At 45.7% G+C, this 12930-nt stretch overlaps 1 protein-coding gene across 2 annotated transcripts in view; it reads left to right on the plus strand.

The window, feature by feature from the left end:
* LOC120913886 (collagen alpha-1(I) chain-like) overlaps positions 1-12672 on the plus strand; it is a 342467-nt gene extending 329795 nt beyond the window's left edge. For both annotated transcript variants that reach the window (XM_040324213.1, XM_040324214.1), the window contains 2 exons: positions 9583-9765; positions 11290-12672. In XM_040324213.1, coding sequence (XP_040180147.1) covers positions 9583-9765; positions 11290-11439 — 333 coding nt within the window. In that variant the 3' untranslated portion in view covers positions 11440-12672. The remainder of the gene's footprint in view (positions 1-9582; positions 9766-11289) is intronic.
* Positions 12673-12930: the final 258 nt, after the last annotated feature.

Consider the following 12930-nt stretch of genomic DNA (forward strand, 5'->3'; position numbering starts at 1 on the left):
ATGGTATCTGGTATACAAACTTGATCCTTAATAGGATCATTCTGATTATTCGCACTCCCCATATACTTGGATTCAAGGTCCATCAGTAGGGATGAGCTTCGTGTTCGAGTCCAACCCATGTTGGACTCGAACATCGTATGTTTGACCGTTCGTCGAAATACGAACGTTACGGGCCGTTCGCGCCAAATTCGAGTGGCGCGTCACGGCCCATAATTCACTGCGGCATCACAGTGCATTGCTGGCTGATGATTGGCCAAGCATGCACTATGACCCGCATGCTTGGCCAATCACAGCGCGCAAAAAACAGAGAGCCATAATTGGCCAAAGCCAGGGTGGCTTTGGAGAATTATGGCTCAAGGGGTTTAGTACACGCCCAGGGGCGGACTGACAACTCATGGGGCCCCCGGGCAATAGAAGATTATGGGGCCCCCGGGGTTACAGATTGCCACCAAGCCAGGAGGCATTACAGAGGCGGGGCAGCTAAAATCTCAAGATTTTTACATCAAAAGCATGTCGGTTTTGGACATATCAGGGACAGATGTAAAAAAAACACAGATTTTTACATACTGTGCCTGGTTTTAATGAGCCTGGCAACCCTGATGGGGCCCCCTAGTGGCATGGGGCCCTCGGGCAGTGCCCGAGTGCCTCAATGGTCAGTCCGCCCCTGTACACGCCCCACACTATAAAAGGCCGCCTGCAGGTCGGCCTTGTGTAGTGTGTTGCGGCGGTGGTTAGAGACAGAGAGAGAGAAAGAGAGTGTCATTTTTTTCTAGGTAGATAGTGCAGGCAGGCTAGTCAGTTAAATTTACAGTGTGTAGAGGATATATATGCATCCCAGGTGTTGTACATATATTTATACACTGTATAGTTTAGCTAGATCAGTTCTTCCTAATTTACTGGCAGGCAAGTGATTGTGCTAGCTGCAGTATTCTCACGTGGTGTATTGCCTGTGTCCTCTGCAGTGTGCACCATAAAGCTACGTGGTGTGTGTACTGCCTTTGTCCTCTGCAGGTTGCACCTAAAGCTACTTGGTGTGTACTGCCCATGTCCTCTGCAGTTTGCACCTAAAGCTACGTGGTGTGTACTGTCCGTGTCCTCTGCAGTTTGCACCTAAAGCTACATAGTGTGTGTACTGCCTTTGTCCTCTGCAGTTTTCACCTAAAGCTAATTTGTGTGTACTGCCTTTTACCTCTGCAGTTTGCACCTAAAGCTACGTGGTGTGTACTGCCCGTGTCCTCTGCAGTTTGCACCTAAAGCTACGTAGTGTGTGTACTGCCTTTGTCCTCTGCAGTCTGCACCTAATGCTACGTAGTGTGTACTTCCCGTGTCCTCTGCAGTTTGCACCTAAAGCTACGTAGTGTGTACTGCCTGTGTCCTCTGCAGTGTGCACCATAAAGCTACGTGGTGTGCTGCAGTTTGCACCTAAAGCTACTTGGTGTGTACTGCCCGTGTCCCCTGCAGTTTGCACCTAAAGCTACGTGGTGTGTACTGCCCATGTCCTCTGCAGTTTGCACCTAAAGCTACTTGGTGTGTACTGCCCGTGTCCTCTGCAGTTTGCACCTAAAGCTACGTAGTGTGTACTGCCTGTGTCCTCTGCAGTGTGCACCATAAAGCTACGTGGTGTGTGTACTGCCTTTGTTCTCTGTAGTTTGCACCTAAAGCTACTTGGTGTGTACTGCCCATGTCCTCTGCAGTTTGCACCATAAAGCTACGTGGTGTGTGTACTGCCTTTGTTCTCTGTAGTTTGCACCTAAAGATACTTTGTGTGTACTGCCCGTGTCCTCTGCAGTTTGCACCTAAAGCTACGAGGTGTGTGTACTGCCTTTGTCCTCTGCAGGCCATTAGTATGTCTGGAAGGACAACAAGGAGAGGCAGAGAGTCACGAGGGAAAGCAGGCTCTGCGTCTAGAGGCAACAGTGCTGGTCGTGGACATGGTGCATCCTCATCAGCACGTGGCCATTGGACACGCTCGTCCTTGTTTTCGGCAGCTGGCCGTGTTGAGCCGCAACATGCCGAAGACTTGGTAGAGTGGATGACCAAGCCGTCCTCATCCTCCTCCCTCACCCAAGCTCAGGGTACTTAGGAAAAAGGAAAATTCCCCCAGGATGGTAACAATAATTGGAGAGGGTATAAGGTGTAATAACATATATTATATAAAGAAATACAAAAAGAAATATATAGAGCAACAAAATTGTTTAAGAACAAGGTACATCAATAGATGGTGTGTGCATTCACAGGGATGAGTTCAGGCCCTAAGCGTTTCGGAGTTCCGTCCCTTTTCAGGGGCCAGAGTCCATGCGAAATGTATACTGTATGTAGTAAAAATTATAATGAAACAAACTACAAGGTGTATTCATATACAAGAAAAGAAAAGCAAAAATTAAGATCTGCACAATACATGAACCACATACCCATCACCATGTATATGGACCAAGAGGACCTGAGAGCACCGTGGTACCGAATCCCTAAGGTGGATAGGGAGCAAGCCAAAGGGGACACAGTGAAGGGTCCCGGAACTCCTAAGGACAAACCCTGGGTGAGCAGAAGAAGGTGTGGGTAATGCACACACGACTCCTGCGAAGGCAAAAAATGCAGTATAGCTAAAATAGGCATAAGTAATTTTTGGTATGTATAAAGGTAAGTTATGTAATTAGACCAAAAATAAGGAGGCGTATACCTGTAATAGGGCTTAAATTGCTTGGAAGGAAATAGGGGAGCAGCCAAGGGGTATGGTCCCAATCATCTAAAACATAGCCAAGCACCCAATAGAGGAATCCAAAATCATTTATAAACAGGGCTCCTAAGAGAGCAAAGAAAAATTGAAAAAATAGATGTATAGGTAGTAATTAAAATCTAGTGTAAATAATTTGTGAACAGTATATGTTCCAATGATGGTACACAGCTAGAGGAAGGCAGTAATGTGAGCCCAGAGAGAGGGGGTGCCCAAGAAGGACAGCAATCTGGCAGTCATGTTCCCCCAGCTGCAGCATACTGCCAGGTTTTCTACAGTGATGAGGAGGGAGGGGATGATGAGGTCACTGACTCTACGTGGGTGCCTGATAGGAGAGAGGAGGAGGAGGAGTCACAGGCACATCGCCAACGAGGCAGGATGCCCTCCAGGGGCCAGCTTAAGGGCAGCACACCGACTGCATCACAACGCAGAGCTACGCATGTGCAGGGCGCTGCTGTGTCTCAGCGTTATTCCAAAAGTTCTTTGGTGTGGGCCTTTTTTGAGATGAGAGCATCAGATCGCACAGCTGCTATATGCAACATATCTCTCAAGCATATCTCGTGGCCAAAACATCACCCGCTTGGGCACCACATGCTTGACCAGACATATGTACCTCAAAGACCCACACCAAAGAACAAAGCGGACCTCCCCTTGCACCTCATCAGCTGGGATCTCCAACCCCACTATACCCTCAGTCCTCTCTGAAGCCTGCACTGATGGGCCTGAAGGTGTAGAATTAGGTGTGTCACAGCCTAGTACATGCGGGCAATCTACTATCTGTACACCGATGGCAGATTGTACCAGGCAAATTTACCTGCCCCAGCTGCTGCAGCGCCAAAAGAAGTTCTCTCCCAGCCTTCCACATGCCCAGCGGTTGAATGCTAGCTTGGCTAAATTGCTAGCACTTCAACTGCTGCCTTTTCAGTTAGTAGATTCTGCCCCCTTCCGTGAGTTTGTGGAATGTGCGGTACCTCAGTGGCAAGTTCCCAAACGCCACTTTTTCTCAAGGAAGGCGATTCCGGCTCTCTACCGCCATGTGGAAGGCAATGTCCATGCCTCGCTGGACAGGGCGGTCAGTGGTAAGGTGCATATTACCGCTGACTCATAGCCCAGCAGGCATGGACAGGGACATTACCTATCTTTCATGGCCCATTGGGTGACTCTGCTGGCAGCTGGGAAGGACGCAGGACAAGGTACAGTAGTGTTGGGGGTTGTTCCAACACCACGCCTCCAAAATGCTACTACTGGTTGTGACACACCTCTCTCCTCCACCCCCTCCTCTTCTTCCTCTGTGGCCTCTTTCTGTGCTGATGTGTCCTCGGAACCAGCGGTGCTCCGTAGGCGTTCAAGGGGGTACGCAGGCAAAGAGATGCCATGATGTGCTTGAGCTGGTGTGCTTGGGGGACAGGAGCCACACTGGGCCAGAGGTTCTGTCAGCTCTGCAGGGGCAGGCTCAGAGGTGGTTGAAGCCACGCCATCTTAAGCCAGAAATGGTGGTTTGCGACAATGGCACCAATCTTCTCTCCGTCCTGCGACAGGGACAACTGACCCATGTGCCCTGTTTTGCTCATGTCCTTAATTTGGTGGTGCAGCGGTTCTTGGGCAGGTACCCGGGCTTACAGGATGTCCTGAAGCAGGCCATGAAAGTCTGTGTGCATTTCCGAAGGTCATATAATGCCAGTGCTCGGCTGGCAGATCTCCAAAGGGAATACAACCTGCCCAAGAACCGCCTAATCTGTGGCATGCCCACCAGGTGGAACTCTAAGTCGGCCATGCTGCAGCGGCTCCACACGCAGCAGAGGGCCATCAATGAGTATCTGTGCCAATATGGCAGCAGAACTGGGTCAGGGGAGCTTGGTTTGGTTCCCCACGCCAGTGGGCCATGATCAGGGATGCATGCACTGTCCTATCACCATTTGAGGAGGCCACAAGGATGGTGAGCAGTGACAGTGCATGCACCAGTGAGACTGTCCTTCTTATTCACATGTTGGAGCACACGCTGCGTGGAATAATGGACAGGGCCCTTGAGGCAGAACAGAGGGAGGAAGAGGAGGACTTCCTTACCTCTCAAGGCCCCCTTTATCCAGACAGTGTTCCTGCTTTCCCGCCTATCACACAGGAAGAGGAGAAGGAGGAGGCTTGTGTCAGCATGGAGGTGGAGCCTAGCACTCAGCAGCAGCAGCAGTCTTCAAGGGATCAATTACAGTCCCAAGGAACCCATGGATTTGTACGTGGCTGGGATGAGGTGGCTGCGGATCATGTCGTCCTCAGTGACCCAGAGGACTTTGCACTGAATGCCTCAGCAAACCTACGTTGTATGGCCTCCCTGATCCTGTAAAGCCTGTGGAAGGATCCTCGTATTCGTGCTATCAAGGAGAGGGATCATTACTGGCTGGCAACTCTCCTTCATCCACGTTACAAGAATAAGGTTGCAGACCTTATCTTGCCGGCGCAGAGGGAGCAGAAGATGAAACATCTCTGGGAGGCCTTGCAGAAAGGTCTGTGCAACGCGTTCCCAGAGACTGGGGGGTTACAAAATCCAGGTCCTGGACAACGTGTTGCTGAGGCTACGGTCAGTCACAGAAGGAGTGGTGGCGAAGGTGGCTATCTGACCGATGCGTTCAGACATTTTTTTATTCCGCAGCCCCAAGGTATGACCGGTTCCAGCAACCATCGCCAGCGTCTGTTTTACATGGTGCGGGAATACCTAGGGGCAAGATCAGACTTGGACACCTTTCCCACCGAAAATCCTCTGGCTTACTGGGTCTTGAGGATGGATCACTGGCCAGAGCATGCACAGTACACAATTGAGCTACTGGCTTGTCCTGCATCCAGCGTTCTTTCAGAACGCACATTCAGTGCTGCTGGAGGCTTTGTAACCGATCACAGGGTGCGCCTCTCCATCGACTCGTCGATCGACTGACCTTCATAAAAATTAATCAGGCTTGGATCACCACCAGCTACCAAGCACCTGATGCTGATGTAACTGAATATTTTTTTTTGAAATGTCAGATCCCTTCAAGACTGCCTATGCTGATGCTGAGTGACTATACTGTTATGCTTGCTGAGTGACTATCCTTTTCCTCCTCAATGATCATGCTGATAGCTTGTAAGAACATTTTTGGTTCTGGGCACCGCCACCAGTGGCTAAGGCCCAATTTTTCTGCCCCTGTTTAACAGGGGGGTGTAATTACAATTTTTGATGCAATACTTTGCAGCGGGCTCATTCCTGTGCTCCAACTAGAGTATCTGTGAGGGGTTGCAGTGTTGTGGCACCAGCACCACCACCAACAAAGGCCCAATTTTTCTGCCCCTGTTCAACAGGGGCATGTAATTACAATTCTTGATCTAATATTTCACAGCAGGGACCATTCCTGTGCACACCAAGAGTAACTGTGAGGGCTAACAGAGTTGTGGCACCAGCGCTAGCACCAAAGGCCCAATTTTTCTACCACTGTTCAACAATGGCATGTAATTACAATTCTTGATATAATAGTTCACACAGCTGGGCGTTCCAGCGCCCACCAAGACTAACTGTGAGGGCTTACAGTGTTTTGGCAACACCAACACCTTCTGCCCCTGTTAAACAGGGGCAGAAAAATTGGGCCTTAGCCACTGGTGGCGGTGCCCAGAACCAAAAATGTTCTTACAAGCTATCAGCATGATCATTGAGGAGGAAAAGAATAGTCACGCAGCAAGCATAACAGTATAGTCACTCAGCATCAGCATAGGCAGTCTTGAAGGGATCTGACATTTCAAAAAAAATGTATGCAGAGTGTATATGGCAGGCCCCTACTTTCAAACATCCAACTTACAAACAACTCCTACTTGCAAACAGAAGGAGACAACAGGAGGTGAGAGGAAATCTACCCCTAGGAAGGGAAATTATCTTCTGTAAGAGGTGTCTCCTGTCCACTGATGCTTTATCACCAATCCTTGTTTCACTAAAAAAAACAAATTTTCAAAACCTCATTTGTCATTGGGACAGAAAGTGGATTGCAATCTTCTGAACAGATGCACACAGACAGCAAAACAAATGTTAACAGGGGTGATAACCCTTCTCTATGTTTTCGGAAAAGCTTAAAAATAGATTTTATGGCTGGAGCTACACTTTAAAAAAGTACCAGTTCAAAATTACAAACAGATTCTACTTAACAACAAACCTACAGTGCCTGTCTTGTTTGCACCGCCTGTATAATGCTGTTCAAAGTATATAGGGCCAAAGGGGCTTGTAAGGACCTGTGGGGAGTGGGGGGAAACCCACGCTATTTTTCTCAATGATTTTCATCCATATTGCAGGGACCAGACATTACATTAAAGCCGCAAGCAGTTTTAAATTACTTTTTTCTTATAGTAATCTAATTTTGTGCAGGGACAGTTCTACACACATGCCACCTCACAGGCATGCTATAGACACCCAGCAGGTACGATATTTAAAGGAATTTTTCATTTATTTTTATTTTTCACTTTAAACATCATTAAAATCACTGCTCCAGAAAAAACAACAATTTTTAAAACTTTTTTTTTCCATTGATACATGTTCCCTGGGGAAAGACCCGGGCTCTCAAACCCGTTTTCCGACAATAACCTGCATATTAGGCTTTAAAATGAGCACTTTTGAATTTGAACGTTCAAGTCCCATTGACGTCAATGGGGTTCTAAATGTTCGTACGAACGTTCGGTCCGTTCGAAGGTTCTGGTGCGAACCGAACCGGGGGGGGGGGGGTGTTCGGCTCATCCCTATCCATCAGGCAAACATATGTACTTGCATATTATATGTTTAGTGTAATTATCCTGGATGTATGTGAATCTCCTATTATTTTTATGCATATTATAGATGTTTATTATCTTTAAAACTTATATATTCTTTTTGTCTTGTTTATATTTTAAATTTATATCAGCACCTACCCAGTATTGTCCTAAGGAAGCTACTATTTTACGAAATGCATTGACAAGCAAGTGTGGAGGCGATGTTGGATCAGACTAATCTATATAGATAAATTCCATTACATTTTTTTTTTTTTTTTTTTTTTAAGTGTATTTTTGTGCGTGTACTCGAGAGAGGAGCCGGACTGCAGGAGTTGGGAGTAGGCAGGCCTCCCCCAGAGGCAATCTGCCACCTTTCTCCATGCCCCGGGTGGCAATGGCGGGTGTGTGAGGGGGTCCTCCCACACAGCCCGCCCTACCTGCTCCGCTTTGAAGCCCAACGGGGCAGAGGGACTCCCTATAAGGGAGTGAGAGGATTAGCCCGCTCAACCAGCCCCATTAGTCCTTCGCCTCTCTTTTAGAGACCGCGTGGTCAATGTGAGTGTGTTAACCCAATTTAGAGTGCGTGTGTAGGTGTGGTGGTTTTTGTGGGAGGGGGGTGGGCGTACTAAGCGCAGGCTTACCTCGCATAGCACACCCACCGGGAGCCGGGCTGAGACCACCAAACTCAATTCACATGAAGCCGAGACCGGGATCCGAACCTCTAGCTGCAGAGGTGAATGGCTTGTCAGCGCAGTGCCAATCGCGTTGAGCCACCACAGCTCCCTTAATTCCATTACATTTAAGAGTATTTAGTCTTACTATTAGGATCCAACCTCTATGTTTGCCTTTTTGGGTATTTGTTGACCATGTCCAAATAGGGTGTTGTCTGTATGTCTCTGTTTTTTAACTAATTTGAAATAAAGTATATATTTTTTATACAAGGTTTCCTCTCATTATGTGCCCACAAAGTCCACCTGTTTTTTGAGGTTTCTGAATCAATACATATATTTCTGTTCATTCTTTAATCATACTACACTAATATGCAGGTCTCAGCATACTTAGCACAATGGCTTAGAGGTATGCTTAGATGTCTCCAAAGCACTGAAGTTATGAGTTCTCAAAATTAAAAGTATTTATTTGGGGAAGTTACAATTGTACCATTATAATCAATGGCTGAAACTTGCATTGGGCTATATAGCGCAAATTTTCACTTTCAAAAACGCATTTTAGCCCAGAGCTAGTTTTGGTATTTACTATAGAGCCCTGTTAAAAAAGGCATTGGACTTAAAATGAGAGTTGTTTGCATGTCTGAGTATGCTCAGTTGTGCTGGCACATAGTTGTACAGAGACATAGAATTTATCTCTTCTCAGACTTTTAAAGATATTTCAGTGTATATATCACTTTTTAAAGGGGTTGTAAATGTTTGTTTTTTATTTTCTAAATAGGTTTCTTTAAGCTAGTGCATTGTTGGTTCACTTACCTTGGGTAGCTTGGGTAAGTAAACCAACAATGCACTAGCTTAAAGAAATCTATTTAGAAAATAAAAAACAAACATTTACAACCCCTTTAAAGCAGTTTAAAAGCAGATGATCTTTAAATAATACACCACATATTTAAGTATCACTTAGGTGATCATATCATGCTCTAAACATTATTTCCATGTGCAATTCTCCAGGTTATAGCAAGAGTCATGGCTTGGGCGCTATCTGTTGTCTGGGAGCTATAGTGAATTCGAATTTGGAAGTATTTTTTCCCCAGCGCTATAGTGAACTCCGTTTGGGCCTGATTTTGCAGTTTTTAGAGTATTTATTTGTGCAAACGCATATTGGCGCTATTAGTACTAAAGTAAATGACCCCCAGTGTGTCTTATTATATTTATTATAGTTTTATATATTATCTGATCTGTATTATGAGATTATACTGATCTAATGTACAATGCCAAGATATGAGATTCCCAATAAGTGATTAGCACCTCGGAGTGGCACCTAATCCAGACAATTTTATAGGCAGTCCCTGAGCTTAGCTCTTACTTAGGCCTTGGCTAGGGCTTACTGACATTTTATAACCTAATCCTTTTATTTTTCATCTTCACCATGCTTAGTTCTTGTACAGTGACAACAGTGTGGTCCAGCTGCGGTTTCTCAGACTTCAGAGCCTGCGTGTATACCAAGTACTGCGATATGTGTGCCTTGCTCAGCTGGTACACTCTACAAGGGACAAGGATGTGAAGTTTTTGACAGATAGACGTGATCAGAGCTTCCTGGTAACACTCCAAGGATGTGAGGTACATAGTATGTCATAATGAAAGATATTTTTAAGACAGTCAGCAATAGCCTCCAATATATTTTCCTCTACATATGTTTCTAATAAATGAAGCCAAAAGTGAAAAAAGAATGTCCGAGAAATTTCACAGGTACACCTTAGCATCACTATGAGTGACATGGTGGCTGAAAGTAAAAATACTGAAAGCCCTGGTCTTCCTGAGTACATTGTTTGAGGAGCAATCTAAAATGACAATTTTGACACCTACATTTGGGGAAACCCTAGACTACCTTTCTATCAGTGAGACGTAGACAGGGCTTATGGTACCTTCACAGGAATACACATAAGGATACATGCAATGTTTAGAGGCAAGGGCCTTTACGATGTCTTGCCTGGCAAGGGGATTGACCTGAAACCTTGTTTCTGTACTTATTCTCTGCCTCCAAGCTTGCTACAGTTAATAGACTGTTCCCCAGTGGCGTAGCGTGGGTTGTCAGCACCCGGGGCAAGGCAAGTAGTTTGCGCCCCCCCCCCCCCAACCTGCGGACTTTTAGCACTCCCCAAGTCCCTTCAAATACAATAGTAATGACCAACGTGATACCTATACTGACCACTATACTATATTATTCACTGCACTACACTGTCCACTACACTACACTATACTGACCGCTACACTACACTAACCACTATACTATATTGTCCACTACACTGACCACTATACTATCCACTACACTACACTGTCCACTATACTATACTATCCACTACACTACACTGCCTCTCTGTGTGGCTCTCTGCCTCTCTCCCCAGTCCCTAGTCCGTGTTCCTCCTCACCTGCTGCTTGTCCTGCAGGCTGCATTATGACATCGGGGTCTGGAGGATGCGGCTGCCATGTTTGTTCAGTGTCCGGCGCAGGCCGCACTGTGATTGGGCGTATGGAGGTCATGTGCAGAGGCAGGAGTTCAGGATCACGGACAGGCCAGCCCCACGCCACACATGACCCCCATGGCCCAATCACAGGGCACCAGACATTGAAAGATGGCGGCCAGAGCTTTGGGTGGCCGGGGACACAGAAAATGACATTTAAGAGGACGCAGCCAGTGTGACACACACTGACTTGAAATTGTGCCCCCCTAAATATCGCGCCCAGGGCCAGGGTCCCCCTTGCCCCCCCCCCCCCGCCACGCTACGCCACCACTGTTGCCTAATACAATTTTCACCCAATGACTTTCTATTGCCTGGGAAAATTGGGCTGGAGAAGTTCCGGTCACCTTTTTCATTTTAGTATTTAGTTAAAAGCTAGATTCTAGGTTTGGTGGATCCATATTCGTATGTCCTGTCAAAAATGTGGCCCCATGTGAGAAATGTTGTAGGGCAAGATGACTAGCCTTAGAGGATGATAATCAGTTGTGGATGGGTAACCTGAAAGTTGTCACCTCACCATTACGAATGTTTATATATTTTTTACTGGAATGCCAATTTACAAAAAATCTACAAAAATCAGCAACCAAAGTTATAAAGGTTAATTGATTTCTGTATCTCTTCACAGGCCAGTGAATCATTCAACAGGACAGAAACTCTCCTTCATTTTGCTCCCTTGGACCTCTCCTTACTACCTGTCCGTGACTTGGCTGTGTATCATGATGGGGACATGGACCATCAGTATGGCTTCTTCATAGGTCCTGTGTGCTTTAGCTGAGAGATATTTTTTCCTCTGGAACACTGGTGACAACTCAACCCTAGGTGGAGGATGGACGCCCTGTGATATTTATACAGGAAAGTGATATTTGGATCTATACCCCCCTCTCTCAGGAAGGGAGACCCTAGATATTGTTTACAATTAAACTTGGTGCTTTTTCTAAATCTCCTGGTGAGAACCACACACACCTCAAGTCTTCCACCCCAAGGAACGAGTGATGTTCTGCGGAGGGATGACTGACCTCGAATGCACTTATTTTTCAATGTCATTTGGTGCTCAGTGAAACATTGCACAAATTGTTCCACCCAGGCACTTTCCAGTAAAGAAAGACATGCATGGAAATAAAATGCCCCCACAATGGAGTGGGTCCATCCAGTTCTCTTACATTTCCAACACTCTGGTTTGAAGATCGACATGGGAAACACTTGATCATGTGGCAGGAGTGTTTTGTGGAGGTCATTTGTAGGCTCTATATAAAAGGAAATTGGTTTATATAGATATTTTATATAGATGTTTTCAAATAATTCACAGGTGAATTTTAATACAATCACAAACTTCCAAGTCTGTAAACAGTTTTCTTGAAGTTTGACCAATGAACCATGTTGATATTATGAAAGAATGTTATATTGAAGATAAAATTCCCAATTTTGGACAGCAACATCTTCCTGGCTTTTAGCCAAGAGCCGTGGCCTAACTTCCCTCCCATTGGGGCATCTCTACTGCCTGTGACAGCAGCCATTGTTAACTTGTGAGCTCATGGTGTCTGATTGGATGCCACAGTGATAGCTTTAGGCAAGGAAAGTGATTGGGCATATACCATAGTGTAGAAGCATGGTCACAATAGACACCATAATTTGGGAAGATCATAACACCAAGCTTCAAGCATTCTGCTAGACATATACATTCTTTTTAAACAGGTGTATCATGCGGCCCAGGATGGCTATGAATGTGGCCCAACACAAAATCGGAATCTTACTTAAAAACGTTCTTCCAATGTGGCCCTGGAAAGTAAAAAGGCTGGACACCTCTGCTTTACAATGTTTAACATGCTTAATTTTTTTCAGACTTTATTAAAATGTATTTATGATTGTTTCTCTTTTAAAGTTCAGTTCCATCAGTGAAATGCATAGTGTATCTGGGAAACACTGCAGCTCTGCTTATGCCAGACTCAGTTTTACTTTTATATGTGTTTGCCTAAAAATCCAATACAGACAAAATTTAGTTCTGGATGTGCTTCTGTGTGACTTGCATGGTTTTGTGGTTTTGTGCTGTGCAACCTCATTTTCATGTACTAGTTTGAGTAGGTGAGGCTGAATCTAGCTAATAGAAGGGGCAGTACACACCACCTGGCATTCTCAAGAGTCAGGAACCATCAGGATGTTAAAATATAACTAAAGGCAAAACTTTTTCTTAGGTTTGAACAGAGTGAATAGGGATTCAAACCCCTGTCAATTTTTTTTTGTTATTTGTGCCCCATTAAGTCATTTTTCC

The sequence above is a fragment of the Rana temporaria genome, chromosome 9 (genome assembly GCF_905171775.1).
Source record: "Rana temporaria chromosome 9, aRanTem1.1, whole genome shotgun sequence".
Taxonomy (NCBI): domain Eukaryota; kingdom Metazoa; phylum Chordata; class Amphibia; order Anura; family Ranidae; genus Rana; species Rana temporaria.